General features: G+C 35.0%; 1 protein-coding gene across 1 annotated transcript; it reads right to left on the bottom strand.

The window, feature by feature from the left end:
* Positions 1 to 1,827: 1,827 nt before the first annotated feature.
* Positions 1,828 to 2,712, bottom strand: LOC126681703 (uncharacterized). The gene has a single exon (XM_050377257.1). The coding sequence runs from the start codon at positions 2,710 to 2,712 to the stop codon at positions 1,828 to 1,830; it is 885 nt and encodes a 294-aa protein (XP_050233214.1).
* Positions 2,713 to 25,561: the final 22,849 nt, after the last annotated feature.

Raw genomic sequence — 25,561 nt, 5'->3', positions numbered from 1 at the left:
ACATGAAACTCAGCAGATATGTCGTCGGCTCCCATATCATCGTCATCATAACCCCTCCCCTCCTCGCGCTCTGATGTTTCACCCGACATACTTAGGGAGAATTGAAACAAGCTCGAATGAGACAAGTCTCACTAGAAAAACAAGATAAAACTGCTAAAGGCATGAAATCATGAATCAAAAAGGGAATCCTAGAGGGTGAAGCCATCAGAACACGAAGAACACATTTGTGAATTTCCAGATTTCTGGAAACTCAAACCCAAACGAAGAACACAAAAAACGCACAACGCAAAAACAGTTTCTGGAAAAATCAAAACCAGAAACCTCTAACTCAAAAACATTGAACAAATGACAGACACACCTAGAATTTATACTAAACAAATGAAGAAATCAAGGAGCCAGAAACACTAGCACATCCAAAATTTGAAACACAGAGGAAAAACACAAACAAATCAAAACATGATTACAAGGAACAAGCATGTAAAGAAAAAACTTCATAGCATAAAACAATAGATTAAATCAGAAAATCAAGAACACTTGTGAAAAACGCAGTGAATCCCTGAGCAAAAGCACAAACCGGTGACTGGAGACACAAAGCAAGAGCAACGACGAAACTCAGCAACCTCAAAAACGATAACCAGAGAATCCTTCCACTGGCACGAAATGATGAAAACTGGAAAAATCTGGAGAAGATGAAGAACAGAGAGCTTTTCTAAAAAGTTATAGAGAGGAAAATGGAAAACAAAAAGGAAACTGAGAAGTTTATAAGTTTCAAAAAATGAAACTCATAACTGAAAAAGAGAGGGAAAATGAAAAGGCACGCACACATTTTCTCTCTCCTCCCACTCAAAACGTCTCCTAGAAAAGCGCTCAAGCCATAACTGCTGGACACGTGGACTCAGCGTAGACAACAAGTAACCGCCACCTAGGAAAACGGCTACAACAGCTGTCAGACATGACATCTCGACAGACATGTCCTTTCACATACCATATCAGCTCACCCGCCTCTCTGACAAGCTGCTCGGTCTCAGAAACAATCCAAAAACAAGACAAACACGCCAACTCTCACGTGACCCAGGAACTCGGAAAAAACTACCACCTCGGACATAAATATCTGATGCACTGGGGGGGCTAGTGATAACGTAGCACATCTAGTAGGGGCGAAGCAACCTTGCCAAGAACGAACATCGCTAAGTCAAGCATTTCACTGACCTGATGTCGGCGTCCGACCATCTCCTAGATAAGAGACCACACGACCTGGGGGATCACCGGATCGAGGAACACGCAAGCATCCTCCGAGATGCGTATCTGAGATAAGGTCGGATCGAAAACCTTGTCCGAGCTTCTCGATCAGAGAGATTAAAGCTCGGTACAAACGATCCGAGAAATCCGAGCTTCAGACCTTGACCGAGCTTCGAGCTCCGGCCCGTGAGCACATTCACTTGTACCAGATCTTGGGACCACAGAAGATCCTCTGACAGGTGCGTGAGGAATGTTCCCTCCACCTGACACACCTAACAACCTGCGCACCATACGGAAACGCCCTCCATGTAGGCATAACCGTATTGCAGGACCACACAGCCACAACCTGCCAGTAAGGCAAGGTTTGTCTTTAAATCCTAACTATGAGTAAGGGGTTTACGGACAAACCCTAGGTAATTCCTTTCTTCTCTACTCTGAATACTCTTTTCTCTTCTTCTTCTTCCTCTACCTCAAATCTTACTTGAGCGTCGGAGCGAACGTCCGGTGATCCCCACCGGAATTCCTTCTGACCTCTGTCTGCTTGCTGTTGTGCAGGTTGATAAAGCTCGGATCTCATTTGGTGATTTATCACTTTCCAATATGCTCTTTATAGTATTCCACAATACAATCTGAAATTCTATCCTGGTCCTCAATGATTACCCCATCAACTCTCAAATGTGTGATTCTATTGCTAGATTGTCTTTGCAGTAGAGATTTATGTAAAAACTTGGTATTGAGATCACAAAGTTCAATCCATTGGACTCTGGATTTTTGCTTGTAGAAGTTATCTTCCAATCTCAGAAGCTTCCTGAAATTCATTACTAGAGCCTGCTCCTCCCCTAGTAGTACAGCATTCATAGGATCCTGAATTCCTTTCAAACCCTCTCTGGCTTTACTAACCTGAACAGATATCTCACAAAAACTATCTCTATTCAAGTCTCTAAACTCCTTCTTCAATCTCTTTAACTTTTGCACCACCTGGTACATTTTGTGTCCCTCCATATTAACCCTCCAACTTCTATTAACTATCTCCATAAAGTCTTTAGAGTCATCCCACATATTGAAAAACCTAAAAGTTTTGAAACTAAAGATCACAGGCTCATTAAACTTCACAATAAGGGCAGCATGATCAGATATGCCTTGGCTCAATACACTAGCTTCAGCATCAAAAATGTCCAGCCATTTTTCAGACACCAACACTCTATCAATCCTCCTCCAGATTCTATCCTCCCCCTGTTGGTTATTAGTCCAAGTATGCTTGTTGCCTCTCGATTTCAATTCAATCAGGTTAGTATTATCCAAACAGTTTTGAAACTCCTCACAATCATTTTGATTAGCAATATTGCCTCCACATCTATCACTATCTCTAAATACTGCATTGAAATCACCCAATACAATCCAGGGTTTCTCCACATGCACCCTTAAAACTGTTAATTTACTCCATAGTGCTTTCATGTTTAAAGCCTCATTCATCCCATACAATAAAGTGCAAATAAGATTCTTACCCTCATGCAAAACTTCTCACTGTATTAGCTGGTCAGTTTTAGCCATCAGGTTGAATTTCACCTCTTTCTTATGTATGACCCAGATTCTACCATTCTGGCTATTGTCATTATTGTTAACTAAACACCAATCTATAAGATTCAGTTTGCTCCAAACTTTCTCAATATTTTTCATCCTCACCCTAGTTAATGATAGCAATGAGAGACAAATGGTTATCTGCAATCCATTTTCTAATCTCCACATGCTTGATGGGGTCATTGATACCCCTTACATTCCAAGAGCCAAACATTTTCCCCTCTCAGGGGTAGTATTCACCTTCTTTACTCTTTTCTCACCAATGATCCCCACTCTAGCCACATTAGGAATCTCAAATCTATTACTTGTTACATTCACAGGATTACTAACAATTTTACTCTTTCCCTTAGGTGTTGTACTTACAGGATTAGGTATTGAGCTTACCCCAGCACCTTTGTTCTGCTTCTGGATTTCAACCCCTTTACTACTGCTAGGAACCTCCCTCCTTATCTCCTTTTGGACTTCCTCTACTATCCCCTCTACTATCCCCTCATGTTCCTCCTTTATCGCTTATTTCTTTCCCATCCTTGTCAACTCCATCTTTCTTTTTCTGTACCCAGGTTTGCTGTACTGGTTTACCCACTTTACAAAACTTCTCAGTATGTCCCATTGCTTTACAGGTTTTGCACGCAGGAGGCCTCCACTCATATTCCACCTTCTGAGTAAATTTTACTCCATTCTCATCCTCTAGAGTTATGGACTCGGAAAAGTCACCAAAGATCTCCATCTCCACAAACACTCTTGCATAAGCTAACCTGGTTTGATCATTAGTGCACTGATCAGTGTACATTGGCCTACCACAGAGACTAGCAATTCTTCCCAAACTCGCTGACCAGAACTCCCATGGTAACTTAGGGAAGTGAACCCAGATAGGGATTTTCATCATCTCATCAATTTCAAACTTCATTCTCTTTTGCCATTCCATTAGTATCATGGGTCTCTTATCAAAGAACAGAGGCCCCTCCGCCAGAGCTTTTAACTTCCCCTCCTCATCTTGGAACTGGAATAAGAACATCTTAGTGTTGATCTGGATCACCTCAAGTAATCCATATCTCCTCCATCTACTCATAGCATAAATTTGCATTCTATAGTATCTGGGTTCCAATCCTATTACTGAACAAATCAACGCATACCTCCATTTGTTTTCCTCCTCATTGAGCTCAAATGAATGGAATTTTACAACACGCTCTCCATTACTCAGCGATGGAGGATGATACTGCAGTTTGACCCTATTGTCTTTAGATCTATTCGTTGCGAACAGCGACCTTCAGTTCTTGTTCTTGTTTCTAGCTCTCGGTTCCTCTCCTTCTTCTCCATAACCAATTAGGTTTTCCTCGGGACAAATTTTTGATTCAAACATTTTTGGAGTATTTCCCACACTTCTCTCACTAATAATAGATTTGACACTCTCAACACTTTCCTTCCCTAAATCATACCCATTCTTGTCTCCACCATTCTCTAACATCCCTGCTTTGATCGCGCTATTTAGTTCTATAACAGCTTCATCAACCTGTTCCAGATCTACATTCTGTTCTACCTCCTCCTCTTCTTGAGATTCTTTTTCAATAACCTCATCAATTAGCTGTAGTTTCATATCAAACACTTTCTTACTCTGCGAGCTTGATTCCTTCCTCAATCTCCTCCCCATTGAGAAACGGTGTACGATAGCAAGAAAGCTTAACTTGCACCAAGAGAAATTTCAGAGAGAAAAGACACGTCATCAGTGAGAGAAAAAAAAGTTCATTTTTAAAACACGATTTTATGTTAGAAATGATATTTAGGATGTGTAATTGATTGGAAAAGATGAGTTTAATGGTTGGTTTATGAGCTATGAGGTTTGTGCTATGGATGGAAATTTAGATATGTTAGGGTTTGGTGTATGTGTGTTATAGGACTTGAAGAGACGAGTTGTTGGCCGAAAGCGTTTAACGCCGGACTCGCTACACCACTGTGCCGAAGCACAGTGGAGTTGTGATTGCAGTGGCTATGGTGTGTTGCACCATGGCTGAAGCAACCCCTCCCCATGCCAAAACATAGGAGGGAAGCGAGTAGAGGAAGGGGCCTAAGCCACCCCTTTCCCCGAGATCCGTTCATGCTTTGTTTCGCATTGAACGCAAAGTCACGGAGTTAGAAATCGGGGTAGCGTAAAAACAGTTTTGAAAATGTATCGTTAGACTAAATTGTATCATATAAAAATGATAGATTATGGCATGATTAGAGGCTGTTCTAAATGCTAAAATGCTAACTAAAAATGAGTTACGGAATTAGCATTTTAAGCTTAGAGCGTAAGCTATACCGTTGACGATTTACAGATTATTGTCCTTTTAAACAACGATATTTTGAGGGAAATATCTCAAGATGTATATCTCCGAATTAAGGCCCATTTGTTGAAACGGAAACTTAAGGATGTTATCTATAAATATCTAAGTATAAGTTTCTAATAGTTCGACCTCTAAATGACTCAAATAAATCAGAATATTGTATTGCGCGTAACAGTTCTGAAATTTAGGACAGCCCTAAGTTACTAACTTCAGGACCAAATTCTGACATCTTCGGGTGCCAATCTCAGTCCGAGACCTAAATGAAAGTTCTAGGCGACATCCTGAGCTTTAAGGATGTCAATTTTGTTTAGGGGTCAGATTGTTTTAAGTAAACGAATTCGATAGTCGAAGTTGGATAAAAACCTAGTTTTGGATTAATTAACTATAATTAGATTGTTATTAATTCGAGCTATTATCAAATTTGTGTATACTTGACTAGGCGACTACCAATTGACCCCGAAACTTACAGAACGCGACATTGTTTAGCCATTATCAAAGATTATGGATAGCAAGTAGTTAGTATATTTTACTCACTCTTATTATCGTATTAAAAACTATTTTATATATTCATTTTATTATTAAATGCATCGCATAAATCATTTGGGTTGAGTTATATTTGAATTGTTTGCGTTTGATTGTACTGAATTATTTGATTTTGTGGGATTGAATTGTATTATATTGGATTGGTTGTTTATATGATTGAATTGTTGGTTTATGGATTGGACTAAGTTGTATTGAATTGACTTGTTTGGTATTTGGATTATATTATTTTGCTCATGACTGGCCGAGTATTTGCAAATGTGAAATTTGTATACGATCCGAAGAAACGAGCTACCTTTTGGGCGTCAATAGGCCGTGTGATCACCGAAGTTTATAAGAGTATAGATATTCATACATAGAATCGTTTCACATGAGCTCATTAAATGTTGATCATGTTTGTGATTATGAAAATGGAAGGAGGATTATGTTTGGCAGATACGAGGTTAACCCGATTGAATTATCTCGGGATTCTTTGAAAAATAGTGTCGTTTTACATTCAAGACGGTGCCGTTTCACATATAAAACGGCGTCGTTTTACATCTAAAACGGTCACATGGTCTTATATGCAAAATAAGTGTTAGATATTGTTAAATATGCTAAGAAAAAAAATTATGTTAAATACGAAAAACACGCAAAAGTTGGTAATTTTTTGTTGTTGTGCCAAATTTAAATGCTGTTTATTTTATAATTTGAAATAAACACGTGAAATTGATATTTTTACTTTAACTTCATAATTGAAAATTAGCGATGTCTAACCTATCTACCTAATTAAAAAGTATTTTCCACAATAAATTCAAACATAATTTAAGACTTGTGTTGTAGTAACTTTATTAGCATAATAACTTGTATTGTCTCTCAATTTTTATGTTTTGCCTTTCGGTCCATGCATTTCTATTGATGAGATAGAGAGCATGCGTATTTATTAAATTACGTTGTTACTGCACGCTCCATTAGTGAGAGATTTATTTTTGTTGTTTAATACATAATAACATTAAGTTCTTGTATTTTTTATTTTTATACAAACAAGGTCCATATATGTGTATTTTTACACAAACGAGTTTAGTTTACTTTTATTTTATAAATACAAGATCCGTGTAACTTTTTTTAATAGAGATAAGAATTTGATTTTTATTAATTGTATATATTAAAAAACTTTATCATTGATTTATGAATAATACAAAATTGTAGTGCAACTTAATAAAATTATATAACGTTTAATTTTGAACTAGAATATAAAATTAAATTATAAAAAAATAAAAAATACTTTAACCAAATCTTTTTAAAATTTAATCATTTTTTTGGAAAACAAAATACATTAATTGTTGTACAATAAATATAAGTGACTTACCCAAAATTAACTTAAAAACAATTTAAGGTCATCCTATAAAAATCTAATTGAGCTCGAGTATCAATTAAAGAGACTCCTCCCGCGTACTTAAACCGACATTGTGCATACTTAAATGTATTAATACTCTAGTAGCTCGGACGTCGTGCGAATCGGAGCTCAAACTTTAGTATTTCAGTTCATTCGAGTTTGAACTTGTATGGAACATTTGCTCTCGAAGTTTCCATAAATCTCGAACGATGCCCATTAACACCCATATATACGATGTCGTAATATTATTTAAAAAAAAAGAATGAAAAAATATGGGAATAAAATATTACTGCGCATATATTTGGTGTTTGATTTTCATAAAATTATTATTTTAATTAATTTTAAGAAGTTACATTTACTATATCATATTTAATTTTAAAATATTTATTTTTTACTTAAGGTTATGATTGTCTTTTAATTTTTTATTATTAAACTAAATAAGTCTCTTATCCTGTATACATTTTTCAATGGACCAAATATGTTTTTTAATCTATGTAGATTTTTGGATAGCTTTTTATTTGTTTTTATTTGACAAATGAATGGACCTTTTTGTTTTAACTTTTTTTTGAGTTATTTTTTTATTTGTTATATATAAAACTAAGATACTGGATTTTTGTTCCTCCACATTGTTTGTTTTGAATATATGTTGTAAATGTTTGCAAGATTTTATAATTTATAAAAACTAATTAAGAACTTATTTTGTAAATTTAAATTTTATAAATTTTAAAATTATAATATGAAATAAAAAGGCTTAATTGCAACAAAAACACCAACTTTCGCGTTTATTTGGTATTTAATAAAATCTTTTTTTCTTCGCATATTTAACATAATCTATCACTTTTTGACATATTTAACATCGGTTAAGTTTCCTTTGAAAAATAGTGTCGTTTTATATTCAAAACGGTGTCGTTATACATCCAAAACGGCGTCGTTTTACATCTAAAACGGTCCCATGGTTTTATATGCAAAAAAAGTGAGAAAAAACTATCAATAATACCATCTATATATTAAAAAAACTTTATAATGTACATATTAAAAATATCAAATTGTAATGAAACTAAATAAAATTTATATAACGTTTAAATTTTGAATTAAATTATAAAATTAAATTATAAAAAAATAAAAAATACTTTAACTAAATCTTTTTAAAATTTAATATCATTTTTTTGGCAAACAAATACATTAAATGTAACTTCATCAAAATAAATATTAGTGACTTACCCAAAATTTACTTAAAAACAATTAAGGGTCATCCTATAAAATTCTAATTAAACCCGAGTATCAATTAAAGAGACTCCTCTCGCGTAGCGAAACCGACATCGTATATATTTAATTGTATTAATAATCTAGTAGCTCGAACGTCGTTCGAACCGGAACTCAAACTTTAGTATTTCAGTAAATTCGAGTTTAATCTTGTATGGAACATTCGCGCTCGAAGTTTGTATAAATCATGAACGATGCCCATTAACACCCATAAATACGATGTCGTAATATTATTTAATAAAAGAATGAAAAAATATGGGAATAAAATATTATTACGTATATATCTGGTGTTTGATTTTGATAAAATTATTATTCTAATTAATTTTAAGAAGTTACATTTACTATATCATATTTAATTTTTGAATATTTATTTTTTACTTATGGTTATGATTGTATTTTAATTTTTTTATTATTAAATTAAATAAGTTTCTTATCCCTTATACATTTTTGAATGGAACAAATATGTCATTTAAATCTTGTAGATTTTTTGATAGTTTTTTATTTGTTTTTATTTGACAAATGGTTGGACCTTGTTGTGTTAACGTTTTTTGAGTTAATTTTTTTATTTTTTTATATATAAAACTAAATTACTTATTTTTTTTGTCCTCCTCATTATTTCTTTTGAATATATGTTGTAAATGTTTGCGAGATTTTATAATTTATAAAAAGTAATTGAAAACTTACTGTGTAAATTTAAATTTTATTAATTTTAAAATTATAATATAAAAATTTAAAGGCTTAAGTGCAGCAAAAAACGCCAACTTTTGCGTGTTTTTGGTATTTAACATATTCTTTTTTTATTCGCATATTTAACGTAATCTATCACTTTTTGGCATATTTAACATCGGTTGTGTTTCCTTTGAAAAATAGTATCGTTTTACATTAAAAACGGTGCCGTTTTACATTCAAAACGCCGCAGTTTTACATCTAAAACGGTCCCATGGTCTTATATGCAAAAAACGTGATACATAATGTTAAATATGCCAAGAAAAAAAGATTATGTTAAATACCAAAAACACGCAAAAGTTGCTAATATTTTGTTGTTGTGCCAAATTTAAATGTGGTTTATATTAAAAATTGACACAAACACGTGAAATTCATATTTTTTTACTTTAACGTCATAATTGAAAATTAGTGATGTTTAAGCTATCTTCCTGATTAAAAAGTATTTTCTACACTTAATTTAAACATAATTCAAGACAAGTGTTGTAGTAAATTAATTAGCATAATCATTTTATAGTTTCTGAATTTTTATTTTATGACTTTCGGTCCATACATTTCTATTGTTGAGATGGAGAGCATGCATATTTATTAAATTACGTTGTTACTGCATGCTCCATTAGTGAGATTAGAGATTTATTTTTGTTGTTCAATACATAATAACATTAAGTTTTTGCATTTTGATTTTTATAAAAACAAGGTCCTTATATGTGTATTTTTACACAAACGAGTTTAGTTTATTTTTATTTTATAAAGACAAAATCTATGTAACTTTTTTAAGTAGAGATAAGAATTTGATTCTTTTTAATTGTATATATTAAAAAAATTATAATTTATTTATCAATAATAAAAAATTGAAGTGCAACTTAATAAGTTTTATATAATGTTCAAATTTTAAATTAGAATATAAAATTAAATTGTAAAAAAAATAAAAAATATTTTAACTAAATCTTTTTAAAATTTAATATCATTTTTTTGGAAAACAAAATACATTAATGGTCACTTCATCAAAATAAATATTAGTAACTTACCCAAAATTGACTTAAAAACAATTCAAGGCTATATATCCTATAAATTTCTAATTGAGCTCGAGTATTAATTAAAGTGACTCCTCTCGCGTAGCTAAACTGATATCGTACTGTCACGACCCGATTTCCACCCTAAACCAAGTCACGACCGGCGCTATGGAATTGGAATGGTTTTTCTGAAACCTGTAGCAACTCTAGAACCTCTAGAACGTTTTCACAAATAATATTAATAGATCGCATCTCGCGTGCGACCCGTTTTCAGACAATACCGTTAAACTTTTCTCGTTTAATGCTAACACATTTCTGAAAATATACATATAAGCGAAATCTGGTTTTCAAAAGTACGGGTTGGAGAACCGCATTATCTGAACCCTCGCTTTCCTCTGAAAGCCAGGGACTTAAATCTTGCTTGCTTTATCACATAGGCAGCCTTGTTTCAGACCACAACCCACTGTTAATATGTTTAATAAAATAGTGCGGGCACCTCTGCGTCTCGCAACGGTGGTATTAAATATATTAAAATACAAAGCAGACCGGTTACACATAGCCGGCGTATATAAAACATATTGTTTTTGACCCACAAAAAAAACACACGAGGCCGACTCGGTAGCTAGATACAATATGACACTACCCAGCCACCCAGAAGGTATACACACAGGTGCACTAGATCCTATCAGAGTATCTAAACAGAGGACTAGTGGCACGGTTGCTGGCATATTACACTTATACTATTGCATCATACTAAGAGAGATATGATCTAAACAGAGGACTAGTGGCACGACTGCTGGCATATTACACTTATAATATTGCAGCATACTAAGAGTACAAAATGCTATGTACAATACCCAAAAGAAGAGATCCCCTGAAGTAGGTGTTGGGTTTTCTAGGTTCATAACGCAGCGGAATTTCAAAAATTTATCTAATACCCAAATCAAGATCCATGTAATTCGAATTAATAGGTTAATAACATAATAAATACTTACTTGTATGTCGAATTCAAACAGAAATGTAGGAAGGAAGGAGGTGGTTCACTTTCGTCATACCTGACATCGGATCAGAAACGCCTCCAAAAGAACGCGTCCTCTACGAATATTCACACGAACAGACCTTTAGCCAAAACTAGTGCTTGTGTGCTAGCACTATTACGAATTATATATATAGTAAACTATTAATCACTTAATTCCATTGGGCTTGTACAACCCATAATTGTTTTGGGCCTGTTCTTAGTGTGCGACCCTGTAGGTTCATATAACGTTGGTAGTAGGCCAAAAATCCCTATTTCTGCCCAAAAGTCATAAGCGGCCTCTAGCAAGACATTATGACTGCCCAAGTAATATGAATATCGATTATCCGATTGAACCAATTACAATAATATTTTAATCCCTTTGTCACTCGATATCCTGATTGAATATAAGGCATAGTCTTGTCATCCTTATAACATTCAATCATTAGTTTCCTGATTCCAAGTAGACTGAAAATGATAACTCTTTATCAATTCATTTAGCATGGCCATGCATTTCCTTCAGTCTATCTTCTTCAAGGGGCCCATAGATATTTTGCTCAAATAAATGAGATATAAATTCCTTCTCAGTCACTGACATTTCTCACATAGTTACTTTCATATCTAATGACAATCTATTCCATTATCCTGTTAAAGATAATCTAAGACTGTATCAAAATATGAAATAGCTATGTAGAAATCCATGATGATTTCAAGGTCAAAGGATTTTACTAATAGAACTGTAATGAGAATTACTTAATTATGACATTGATCTATGTAGTATTCTCAAAATGGGTCATCTAGTGCCTTATTTCTCAAATATCACCTATGATTTGACTTAATATCTCATATACATGATTAGTAAAACATAATCATCAGTCAACATCATACTAGTCTCAATGTTCTATTAAGCCTAGGGATAGATGAAATATAATTCTTTATTAAAGCTAAGGGTTCTACTATCAAGTCACATACTTGATAACCTTAGAAAGAATTAACCATTCACGTATTTTAATCATAACATAAAATGATAAAAACAGCCAATCAATAAATAACAAAACGATAAAGTCAATACATGGTCAAACATGATTGACCTAGTGCATACTAACAATCTCCCACTTGCACTAGGCCCAATCTACATTAAATATAATACCCATGGACCTAGTATGACTCTCATGCTTAGGCTTTGGAAGAGCATTAGTTAGCGGATCAGCAACATTATCATTTGTCGAAACTCTGCATATCTTCACGTCTCCTCTCTCAATGATTTTTGGAATGAGATGATAACGCCTAAGTATGTGTTTGGATCGTTGATGTGATCTGGGCTCCTTTGTTTGTGCTATAGCCCCATTGTTATCACATAACAAGTTCACTGGATCGGATATACTAGGAACAACTCCTAATCCAGTTATGAACTTCTTGATCCAAACAGCCTCCTTAGCTGCGTTTGAAGCAGCTATATACTCAGCTTCTGTTGTAGAATCAGCAACGGTGTCCTGCTTCAAGCTCTTCCAACTGAAAGCACCTCCATTCAAACAAAACACATATCCTGACTGTGATTTATAATAATCAATGTCAATTTGAAAGCTAGCGTCTGTGTAACCCTTTACAATAAGCTCATCTTCCTGACCACCATATAACAAAAATGCATCCTTGGTTCTTCTCAAGTACTTAAGGATGTTCTTAACTGCTGCCCAGTGACTTTCATCTGGATTTGACTGGTATCTGCTCGTTGTACTAAAAGCATATGAGACATCAGGTCGAGTGCACAACATTGCATACATGATAGATCCAATAGCAGAAGCATATGGAATCTTACTCATGCGGTCTCGCTCATCCTGTGTCTTAGGACACTAAGTCTTGTTGAGACTGATGCCATGTGATATTGGCAAGAATCCTCTCTTGGACTCTTGAATACTAAACGTGTTTAATACCTTATCAACATAAAGGCTTTGACTTAGGCCAATGATTCTTCTAGATCTATCTCTATTGATCTTGATGCCTAATATATAAGCAGTATCGCCCAAGTATTTCATTGAAAAACACTTCCTTAACCATGTTTTAACATTTTGCAGTATGGGAATATCGTTTCCAATGAGTAGTATGTCATCAACATAAAGCACTAAGAAAACAATCGCGCTCCCACTAACCTTCTTGTATACACAAGGTTCATCTTCATTTTTGATGAGTCCAAACTCTTTGATAGCTTCATCAAAACGAAGATTCCAACTCCGAGAAGCTTGCTTTAATCCATAAATGGATTTTTGAAGTTTGCAAACCTTTCCAGAATTCTCTAGACTAGCAAAACCCTCAGGCTGTGTCATGTACACATCCTCAAATAATTTTCCATTAAGAAACACCATTTTGATATCCATTTGCCATATCTCATAGTCATAATATGCAGCTATGACAAGGAGAATCCGAATGGATTTAACCATAGCTACTGGTGAAAAAAATTTCATCATAGTCAATACCATGTATTTGTCTGAAACCTTTTGCAACCAGTCTTGCTTTATAGGTATGCACATTGCCATCCATGTAGTCTTCATTTTGAAGACTCATTTGCACCCAATGGTTTTTACACCATCCATTGGGTCAATCAAGGTCCAAACTTGATTATCATACATGGATTGCATTTCAGATCTCATGGCTTGGAGACATTTTTCAGAGTCAGGACTATTTATGGCCTCTTGATAGGATGTGGGATCTTCTTGATCCACAATCAGCACATCATTGTTCTCAGTTATGAGAAATCCATATCTCATAGGATTATGACGTGTCCTATCAGACCTCCTTTGGCCTTGTGGTACATGTTCTGGTTCAGCAATTGCATGTTGATTCATTTGAGGTTCCATACTTGGTACAATAGTGCTTTGTGGTTCTTGAATTTCTACAAGTTGTACTGTACCCCCACTAGTTCCTTTGGAAATAAATTATCTTTCCAAAAAGACACAATTTCTAGCAACAAACACTTTGTTCTCATAAGCATTGCATAAATAATATCCTTTAATTTCTTTAGGATATCCAATAAAAAGGCATTTGTCAAATTTGGATGCTAATTTATCTGAAATTAGTAGCTTCACATAAGCTTGACATCCCCAAATCTTAAGAAAAGACAAACTAGGAGTTTTTCTAGTCCATATCTCATATGGTGTCTTTTCAACTGTCTTTGATGGAACTCTATTCAAAATGAATGCAGCGGTTTCTAAAGCATAACCCCAAAATAAGATTGGAAGATCAGTTTGACTCATCATTGATCGAACCATATCCAATAGAGTTTGATTTCTCCGTTCAGACACACCATTCCATTATGGCGTTCCAGGTGGAGTAAATTGAGAAATGATCCCACAATCTCTTAGATGATCTACAAATTCTTGGCTTAAATATTCACCACCTCGATAAGATCTTAGTGTTTTAATATTTTTACCAAGTTGATTTTGTATTCATTCTTAAATATTTTGAACTTTTCAAAAGATTCAGATTTATGTTTCATCAGATAAACATAACCATATCTACAAAAATCATCAGTAAAAGTAAAGAAGTACTGAAATCCACCTCTAGCATTTGTACATAATGGACCACATACATCTGTATGTATAAGGCCAATAAGCTTTTAGCTCTTTCACTTTGTCCAATAAAAGGTGTTTTTGTCATTTTGCCCACTAGAAAAGATTCACATGTTTCAAATGATTCATAATCAAATGAATTCAAAAGTCTATCTCTTTGAAGCTTTGATATGCGTTTCTCATTTATATGGCCTAAACGACAATGCCAGAGATAAGTAGAGTTTAAATAATTTGACTTAAACTTCTTAGCATTGATGTTATAGATTGATTTTTTATTAGTGTCTTCAACATTTAAAATATAAAGACCACTACTGCGTGGAGCATATCCATAAAGAATGTTATTGTGCGAAATACTGCATTTATTATTCCTAATAATAAATTCAAAACCATCCTTGTCCAAACAAGAAAATAAATAATATTCCTACACATTGTAGGTACATAATAACAATTATTCAAAGATAAAATAAGTCAACTAGGCAAAGATAACTCATAAGTCCCTACAGCTAAAGCAGCAACTCTTGCTCCATTGCCAACTCGTAGGTCCACTTCGCCTTTTGTCAAACTTCTACTCCTTTTGAGACCCTGCACATTAGTACAAATGTGAGATCCAGATCCAGTATCTAATACCCATGAATCATAAGTAGAGAGATTAATTTCTATATCATGAATACCTAAAGTGGTAGTCTCACTACCCTTGTTCTTCTTCAGGTCATCCAGATATTTCTTGCAATTCCTTTTCCAATGTCCACGTTCCTTGCTGAAAAAGCAAGTTCCTTCCTTTGACGGTTTTGCTTTGGGTTCATCCTTGGTCTTGGGCTTGGGCTTGGGCTTAGACTTATTGGAAGCCTTTCCTTTGCCCTTACCAGACCTTTTCATACCCTTTCCCTTGTTGACCATAAGAACATCCTTAATCTCATTCTTGATGCTCTTTTCATCAGTTTGAATCATCCCATGCCACTCTGTGATGGTCTTCTCCATATTATGCATATCGAAATTCATGATGAAACCATCATAAGCCTCAGGCAAAGATTGGAGAACAATGTCTATAGCCAACTCTTGGGCAATTGGGAGACCGAGCCTGTCCAAATGTTCAAGATGACCTTTCATCTTAAAAACATGAGGACTGACTGAGCCGCTAGTAGTCAACTTGCAAGAAAGAAAATCCTTGATGGTATTGAACCTCTCAATTCTTGCTCTCTCTTGGAACATTTCCATGAGATCAGCAATCATGGTGTTCGCATCCAATTCCATCATTTTCTTTTAGAGTTCATTCTCCATGCATCCAAGCATAATGCAAGTGACATCAGTAGAGTCATTGAGATGCTTCGTATAAGCATCCCTTTGAGCTCTAGTAGCAGCAGGAGCTGGTTCCTCAGGGAGGGGTTGATCAAGGATATATTTCTTTCTTTCTTGCCTAAGAACAATTCTTAGATTTCTGTACCAGTCCAGAAAGTTAGTGCCATTGAGCTTATCATTCTCAAGGATTGATCGCACCGATAAAGTATGTGTACTGTTTGAAGCCATATCTACAACAATAAATATACATAGAGCATTTAATGAAAGGCACAATAAATTTCCCACAACATATACCCATAATACATATAAAAACCCTTAATGATAATTTCAACAATTGAAAAATAATAGTGGGACAAGATCCATATTTCACCCAACTTCAAGTAACCTTTGGTTTATCACTTTAAGTGTTGTTTATTTAGGTAGGTAACTCTTTACCAATTACATCTCATGCAATTCTTGAATATAGAATATTAACATCACATGTAATCTTGATATTCTATCTTATACCCTAGGTTGAAAACTATTTTGATAACCTAGTTAAGTCTAACAAAATCAAACATATGGATATAACTTTTATCCAACTTATCTTACTTAGATGACTTTATACATTATACTTTGGCATATCCTATACATAGCAATCTAAGTATTATTTCACTATTTTAAATCATATTTAATAACAATCACATAAATATGTTATTCATGATAATTTAAATCATATTTAATAATGATCATTTAAAGTATTAAAACGAAATACATGACAAAAACTCGCCGGCTTAAAAAGATAACGGTTCTTAATGAGGTGTATCAGCAGGGTCCAAGGAGCGCGGCCCCTTGGCGGGGTCTGGGGGCAACGCCCCCAGCAGGGTCCAAGGGGCAGCGCTCCAGGCGGTGGTCCACTTAACAGAATTAAAAATTCTTTATTCGAAATCAATAATCTTAACTGATTACCGTCGATTTTAATATGTTTGAAACAGATTAAAATAACCCCAAACCCTAATTACTGCATCTTAAAAACAGATCAGAAACAATTTATTTAACACTTAAATAACAACAGTTTCATTAATTCAGCTCATAGCAGAATTAAACACAGTTTTATAAATTATGTTCATAACATAATTAAACACAGTTTTACTAATAGAATTAACAACAGTTTCATAAACAGTCAACTAATCCTATTCAACACAGAATTACTAATAGAATTAAAAAAGTTTCACAAACAGTTTACTAATCCTATTCAAAATAGAATTACTAATAGAATTAAAAACAGTTTCACAAACAGTTTACTAATCCTATTCAAAAACTGTTTTCCTAATCTGTTTCCCCTTTTTCTTATCAATTCGTATGAAAATTAATACTACTAAACTTTAATCAAATTAAAACGTAATATTAATTTAGAAAATTATATTCAAAGTTTTAATCACATTAAACGATTAATCAAATTAATTCATCATACTGTTTTTCATACAATTTAATCACATAAACGATTTAGGTATAATTAAAACAAATTATAATTCCTTTAACATGGTTTTGAAAAACTAACCCCTTTTTCAAAACAGAACATACAATAGGCATATATCACATATATACTCAGAATCTAATCAATCAAATTACAAGCGGCTCTGATACCACTGTTGGGTTTTCTAGGTTCATAACGCAGCGGAATTTCAAAAATTTATCTAAAACCCAAACCAAGATCCATGTAATTCGAATTAATAGATTAATAACATAATAAATACTTACTTGTATGTCGAATTCAAACAGCTATGTAGGAAATGAAGGAGGTGGTTCACTTTCGTGATACTTGCCCTCGGATCAGAAACGCCTCCAAAAGAATGCGTCCTCTACGAGTATCCACACGAACAGACCATTAACCAAAACTAGTGCTTGTGTGCTAGCACTATTGCTTCACAAGCAATTTCGAATTATTTAGTGATTTAGTGAATAATGAATTTTGTTATTCTCAAACCCATTCCTTAACGTGTATTTATAGTCATACAACAACACTAGGGTTTGAGACAAATTCGTATTTCAATCTCATTGTAACTCTCACAAGTTTATATTTATCAAAAACTTCTTTTTGATAATCATACATATATATTAATTATTATAATTATTATCTTCAAAAAATAGTAAATTAAGAAAAACATTTATCATTAAATTTCGAATTTTAATTAATATATATATTATTGCTAATTATATATATAATAAACTATTAATCACTTTCCACTGGGCTTGTACAACTCATAACTGTTTTGGGCCTGTTCATATAAGTTTGGCAGTAGGCCCGAAATCCCTATTTCGGCCCACAAGTCATAAGCGGCCTCTAGCAAGATATTATGACTACCCAAGTTATATGAATATCGATTATCCGATTGAACCAATTACAATAATATTTTAATCCCTTTGTCACTCGATATCCTGATTGAATATAAGGCATAGTCCTGTCATCCTTATAACATTCAATCATTAGTTTCCTGATTCCAAGTAGACTTAAAATGATAACTCTTTATCAATTCATTTAGCATGGCCATGCATTTCCTTCAGTCTATCTTCTTCAAGGGACCCATAGATATCTTGCTCAAATAAATGAGGGACAAATTCCTTCCCAGTCACTTACATTTCTTACATAGTTACTTTCATATCCAATGATAATCTATTCCATTATCTTGTTAAAGATAATGTAAGACTGTATCAAAATATGAAATAGCTATGTAGAAATCCATGATGATTTCAAGGTCAAAGGATTATACTAATAGAACTGTAATGAGAATTACATATGACAGTGATCTATGTAGTATTCTCAAAATGGGTCATCCAGGGCCTTGTTTCTCAAATAGCACATATGATTTGACTTAATATCTCATATACACGATTAGTAAAATATAATCATCAGTCAACATCATACTAGTCTCAATGTTCTATTAAGACTAGGGATAGATGGAATATAATTCTTTATTAAAGCTAAGGGTTCTACTATCAAGTCACATACTTGATGACCTTAGAAAGAATTAACCATTCAAGTATTTTAATCATAACATAAAATGATAAAAACAGCCAGTCAATAAATAACAAAACGATAAAGTCAATACATGGTCAAACATGATTGACCTAGTGCATATCACTAACAATAGGAACGTGGAAGCTCGAATGACCTCAAAGCTCGTTTTCTGCAAATTGGGAAACAACAACGGTGTTAGAAGTATAAATATTTATGAGTGAGTAAACAGTTTACAGATAAATATCAAAATTGCATAACATATATAAAACAGTTATGTATATAAAATATTACCAATACGTCGATCCATATGAAACCCTTGATTACAATTATCCTAACGCACATACTCATACACAAGCTTATTGACTACAGATTAAGGACCGTGAATTGAATCACTACCGTCCACTTCTGTATCTCTAGCACCTGGACCGTAATCATGAAACTGCCATCGCGGTTTTACCCGCAACCGTAACTGTATTACTGTCGTCTCAGGGTTTACCCGTGAAGTCAGGCCATTTACTTTCCCAATGTCACGACCCAATTTCATGGATCGTGACCGGCGCTAGGGTATGGGTATTGTCATACCACAACCCGTAGCAAGCCTTGAGGATAACATACAATCATATAAACCTGCAAGAAACCACTTCTCGGAGGCAACTCAGACTTCAACCTAAATCTAGCATTTATATAACAGTTCTAATATAAATACTTGATGATAATCCTTAATATATGAATATGCCTCAAATACAAAAAAATCAAAATGTAACATGCCAAAGTTATAATAAAACAGTCTTACCAATACGACAAACCAAAGTATAACAACCAAACAATAAATTAGTTCTACTGCGGTCTAAGCAGTAAAACAGTTGACTAGTTAAAATGACATAAAAACCTCCGAGGAGAGTAAAGAATCGGAGTCAACCAAGCTTTCAAATCATAAACCTGGAAAATTGGGAAAACAACGGGGTCAGATATACTGAGATGAGTTCATTATACTATTTACATTTATTAATATCAAATTCTTAAAATCAAATCATTTTATACTAATATACTTAGATACTTGATAATGAAATACAGTATTAAAATGACATACCAAAGTATAGCCCAAAGTAGATAGGAACAAATCCTCATCAATCCCAAAGTAAGCTAGACAGATAATTAGCCAATCTCAAAGTACTTACCGGTTCACACAGTTTCGATACTCGCCTATCAAGTAGCTCGTTCCAATCCAGATCCATAATCGTTTAAAACAGTTCACAAACAGTTGATATACTAAAATAATTTGCGTTACTTAATAAAGCGGTAAATAACATTACAAACTCACTTCTTGTGTATCCACGTGATAATCTTGGCAAACAGCTAACTCTGCATAGACTCCGAAGCACGAGCAGTCGACGGTTCTAAAACAATTTATAAGTTAAAATCTGACCAACCTTTAACTCTATGATTACTAGACACAACATAGGACTAGCATCTCAAACGTAACCAAAGTACAACCAAAGAATTCAGTCATTCCACATAAACAATTTAGACACGTTAAGCTTAGGTGAGTTCTCACTTTTGAATTCAAATTCGAAGTTCTTAAATACTTATATAACCTTTTCAAAACAATTGAAGTTCCCAAAATAGTATGTTGGCCTTAATCACTATATAGCTCAACACAACATGTCGGCGACATAAGTCTGTCCCGAACCAAAGTATGCCAAAGAAAAACCCAAGGTAATAATCCTTTAATTCAAAACCAAACTTTATTGAAAACGAGAACTCAACTTAAAGCTTAACAAAAATCAAAGTAACAAAAATCCAAGTAATTTGCCAACACATGGCAAATCTCACCCACAGTACATATCGCTCACATAAGCCACCTTTAAATGGAATCGATATGATTCAAGCACCTTAAATTCAGATTTGAAGTTATTATTATAACACCAAGTACTATATGACAAAACCAAACATAGCTTACCACTAATTCAATCAAATGGTTTCCTAACAACCCAAGGTAAAACAAATATCTTTAATTAGCTCAAACAATTATTATAAAACATATTTCCAGCCCTTAGTAAGTTAGTTAAGCCATCCTAAGTATGCCATATAGCTAAGGCAAAACAACATCACGTAACGAATATAAGCCAACAACCAATTAGGCACCCAAGGTATACAATTTTAATTTAAGAAAACGATCCTTAATCACGAATTTTCCAGCCACCTATTTAGGTTCTTAAAACAGTGATTCAGATTTAATCAAACCACTTTTGACAAAACAAGTTGATAGGACCAAATCCTCCGCGACACCCAAGGTACAATTGGCATCTAACAATCTAAGATCAAGCTTTGTAAAATTTCCAGATTTCTAATACAAGGAGAATCAGAATTTAATTCATAACAACTGGCCAAATCACATAGCCCTTAGTCTAAATAATGATTCTAAGCCAAAGAAGTAAGAACAACAACTATTAACAACAACAACACTCAAAGTATGAAATCTCAGATTTCAATCAAGCCAAAACGGAATATACGAGAAGCTATATCACTCAAAGTAATGAACTAAACCAATATCTAACAATCTCTAAAATTAAAAGTAAAGGATTCGAATCATTAACCTCTTGAAATAGATTAAGAACGATCCAATAGAGAAAACCCAGAAAAATAATTATTCAAATCAGCCTATAACAACATATGATAGAGAACAATTAATAAAAAATCGATTGAATGAGGTTTTAGGGATTAATCTATGAATCAACTGATTAAAACACTTACCAAGGATCCAAGACACGCTAAGGAGTGAAGGAAAATATTTTTCAGAGAGGTAATGGTCGTTTAGGGTGTTTAGAAAAGTTCAAAATCTGATTTAGGTCGAAATAAGAGAGTTTAAATAGAAAAATATGATCTGTAGAGTGCCTACGTCGCACCCGCTACCACCAATATCGCGCCCTCGATACATGTCGAGCCCGCGACACTCCTCCCGTCGCACCTGCGAAATTTTATTGTTTCAGAAAATAATTAATTTGTTGAAAATGAAATCGAGATCACTCCAAACCCCGAAATAACACCCGAGACATCTTATAACACATATAAAAAGGTTTGAAACCTTCGGACCACGATTCTAAGTGATTGAACCACTCAAACGAACCTCAAAGTGATCGGTAAGCTTAACGGAACTAGTCGGAAAAATACGGGGTATTATATTCTCCCCAACTTACAAACAAAATCGTCCTCGATTTTAGTGGTTAATAAGATCCAAAAGGTTTATCGTAACCAAGGGGTGCAGATCAATTCCGTATATTCTATTTATTATAAAAGTTCCCAGGGAATTCATTCGAGGAATGTTTCCAATAAAAACTGTTTGTTCTTGCATATCCCTACTAGTTTTCCAAATTAATCCCAGAAAAAGGAGAGTTCCAATTATAGTCCGGAAATGATTCGTGTATATATTTTACAGAAACACGGCAACTAAGCATAAAACACTAATAAGCATACCAAAGTAATACACATAACACAAACCCAAAGTATCAATCACAAAATGCAATACACAACATAGTCACCAAGCCCAACGTACTACCATAGCATAAAAGCAATAACAAACCCAAAGTACCTCTAGGAAAGAGGAAAAGATAATGGTTCCGCATATCGGACTCCATCTCCTAAGTGCACTCCTCAACAGAGTGATTCCACCACAGAACCTTGACCATCAGAATCTCTTTATTCCGCAACTTATGCACCTGCGTATTAGCAATCTCAATAAGTTGCTCCTCATAAGACAGCTCTTGAATAATCTCAACACTCTATGGTACAATCACTTGAGAAGGATCAGAAACGCACTTCCGCAACATCGAAATATGGAACACTGGATGCACCAACGACATGTCTGGCGGCAAAGCCAAACGGTAAGCAATTGCTCCAACTCTCTCTGTAATCTCATACGGACCGACATATCTTGGTGCTTACTTCCCCTTAACACCAAAACGCACACGCCTTTCATAGGCGAAACCTGAAGAAATAAATAGTCGCCAACCTGAAACTCAAAATCCTCCCGCTTAATTTAAGCGTAACTTTTGTGCCAACTAAGAGCAGTCTCAAGCCTACGCTTGATTAATTGTACCTTCTTAGAGGTAATCTGGATGATCTCTATTCCAGAAAGTTTATGCTCGCCGACCTCTTCCCAACAGATAGGAGATCGACACTTGCGCCCATACAAAGCCTCATAAGGTGCCATCTCAATACTAGCGTGATAAATTTTTGTTGTAGGAAAACTCAATTAAAGGCAAATGAGTATCATAGCTACCCTGAAAATCAAGCACGCACATCCTGAACATGTCCTCCAGAGTATGAATCGTTCTCTCAGAGTAACCGTCAGTCTGAGGATGAAAAACAGTATTGAAATCCAATCTCGAAACCTAAAGATTCCTGCAACACCTTTAAAAACCGAGAGGTGAACACTGAACCTCTATCTGAAACAATCAGCACCGGTATACCATGGAGACTAACAATAGGATCGATGTACAGCTGTGCAAACTTCGAAGCTTGATACGTAACCTTGATCGGTAAGAAATGAGATGACTTGGTCAAACGGTCAACAATCACCCAAATCGAATCATACCCCCGCTGGGTACGTGGTAAACTAACCACAAAGTCCATAGCAATACGCTACCACTTCCACTCTGGAATAGGTAGCGGTTGTAGATATCCAAACGGTCTCTGATGTTCCAACTTTACCTGCTGGCAAGTCAAACACTTGTACACAAACTCTGCAACATCCTTTTTAATTCCGCTCCACCAGTACGTAACCTTAAGATCATGATACATCTTGGTAGAACCCGGATGAACACTGTAAGCTGACTTGTGTGCTTCCTTCAGAATCTAGTCTCTCAAAGCATCCGAATCCAGAACACACAGTCGAGAACTGTACATGAGAACTCCATCAATGAACACAAACTCGGAATTCCCATCTAAATGGATCTCATCCATAATCCGTTTCAATTGTGGATCCTCAGCTTGTAAAGCTTTAACTATCAATCAAAACTGGTTGGACTTGCAACTGTGCCAACAAACAGCCTCTCTGAGAAACCTGAAATCTGAAACCCAAAGCTAACAAACTATGTCACTCGTGAACCGTGGGCCTTCGCCCAATCTCAGAAATATGAGCCAAACTGCCCGAAGACATGCGACTTAACGCATCGGCCACTATATTGGCCTATCTCGAATGGTACTGAATAGAACAATCGTAGTCCTTCAGTAACTCCAACCACCTTTGCTGCCTTAGATTCAACTCGCGCTGATCAAAGATGTATTTTAAACTCTTATAATCATTAAATATCTCGCAATGTCGCACCGTAAAATAGTGTCTCCAAATTTTAAGAGAAAAAACCACAACTACTAACTCCAAATCATAAGTAGGATAATTCACCTCATGCTTCTTCAACTAGCGAGAAGCATAGGCAATCACCTTACCATGTTGCATCAACACGCAACCCAACCAGATACGAGGAGAATCACAATACATAGTGAACCCCTCAATGCCAAATGGCAAAGCCAACACAAGAGCTGTAGTCAAAATCTCTTTAATCATCTCGAAGCTCGCCTCCGAATTGTCAGTCCAATCAAACTTAATACCCATATGTGTTAGTTTAGTCAACGGTATAGATATCTGGGAGAAATTCTGCATGAACCGACGGTAATAGCCAGCTAACCTAAGAAAACTTCTGATCTTGGTAACTGACCTAGGCCTCTGCCAATCCATAAGAGCCTCAATCTTCGTTAGATCAACCTTGATCCTGATGGTTTTGATGATCGTCTTTGTCACTATTGTCGCTGAGCTCCCACCTGCTAAGATTAACAAGTTAGAAGGATTCGAGCCGGTGTTGGCTCGAACACCCTCTGATGCCTATGTCAGTCTCCGATGGGGTCTCAGTGAGAGTAGTAATGAGAAGTGAATATGAATGTTACTTGGCTTATGCTTCGTCTATATATACACTGCATAGTCTTTGTATCATAGTAGGTTTGTTTCTGTATTGGTTTTGGTTATCCCTTTGAGATTCGCCTCTATCCCTGATCTTAAGGGATTTTGGTGTTATCTTGATATCTTCAGCGGTTATAGCTGCGTACTGGGTCAGGGACCTGAATAGATCGGTCTCTGGGTTCGTACTCAGGACTATTGTAGTGAGTCTTGTCCCTTGTTCTGGTCCTTTATCCATCATTAGTCCCTCCCGAAAAACAGTTTTGTCAAGTATTTATGCTTGTTTGTGTGACTGTCCGTTGGGGTAGTTATCTTGTTGGGCTTGGTTGTCGGCTTACTTACTTTAGACGGAGCTTCCTGGGCCCAACCCGTCGTCTGTACTTGGGCGCTTATGGAGTTGGTTTAATTTTTGAAATTTCAAAAATTTAATCTTTCGAAATTCCCTGGACTTCCGCATGTTGCCACGTTTCGCGCAGGTAACCGCTTAAGCTGTTTCTTTAAATGCTTCTTTTTAATTTTCCGTTTTCTCTCTTAACTGCTTCTTCTTCCTTCTCTGATCTGCTCTTGCTTCGGCTTCATTTCCTCCTATCTTTGGGTGTTTTCTTCCTCCTTTTATCAGGTAAATTCCTCTTTTCTGCTTTATTGGTAGTGTAATTGATTCAATGCCTCGGACTAGGTCTTCTGTCT

This window comes from Mercurialis annua, linkage group LG5 (assembly GCF_937616625.2).
Source record: "Mercurialis annua linkage group LG5, ddMerAnnu1.2, whole genome shotgun sequence".
In the NCBI taxonomy this organism is placed as follows: Eukaryota; Viridiplantae; Streptophyta; class Magnoliopsida; order Malpighiales; family Euphorbiaceae; genus Mercurialis; species Mercurialis annua.
This window is presented reverse-complemented; position numbering and strand designations above follow the sequence as displayed.

What these genes read in the sequence shown, in the direction of transcription:
- LOC126681703 (XM_050377257.1), bottom strand. Translation starts at nt 2,712, where the DNA reads ATGAATGAGGCTTTAAACATGAAAGCACTATGGAGTAAATTAACAGTT.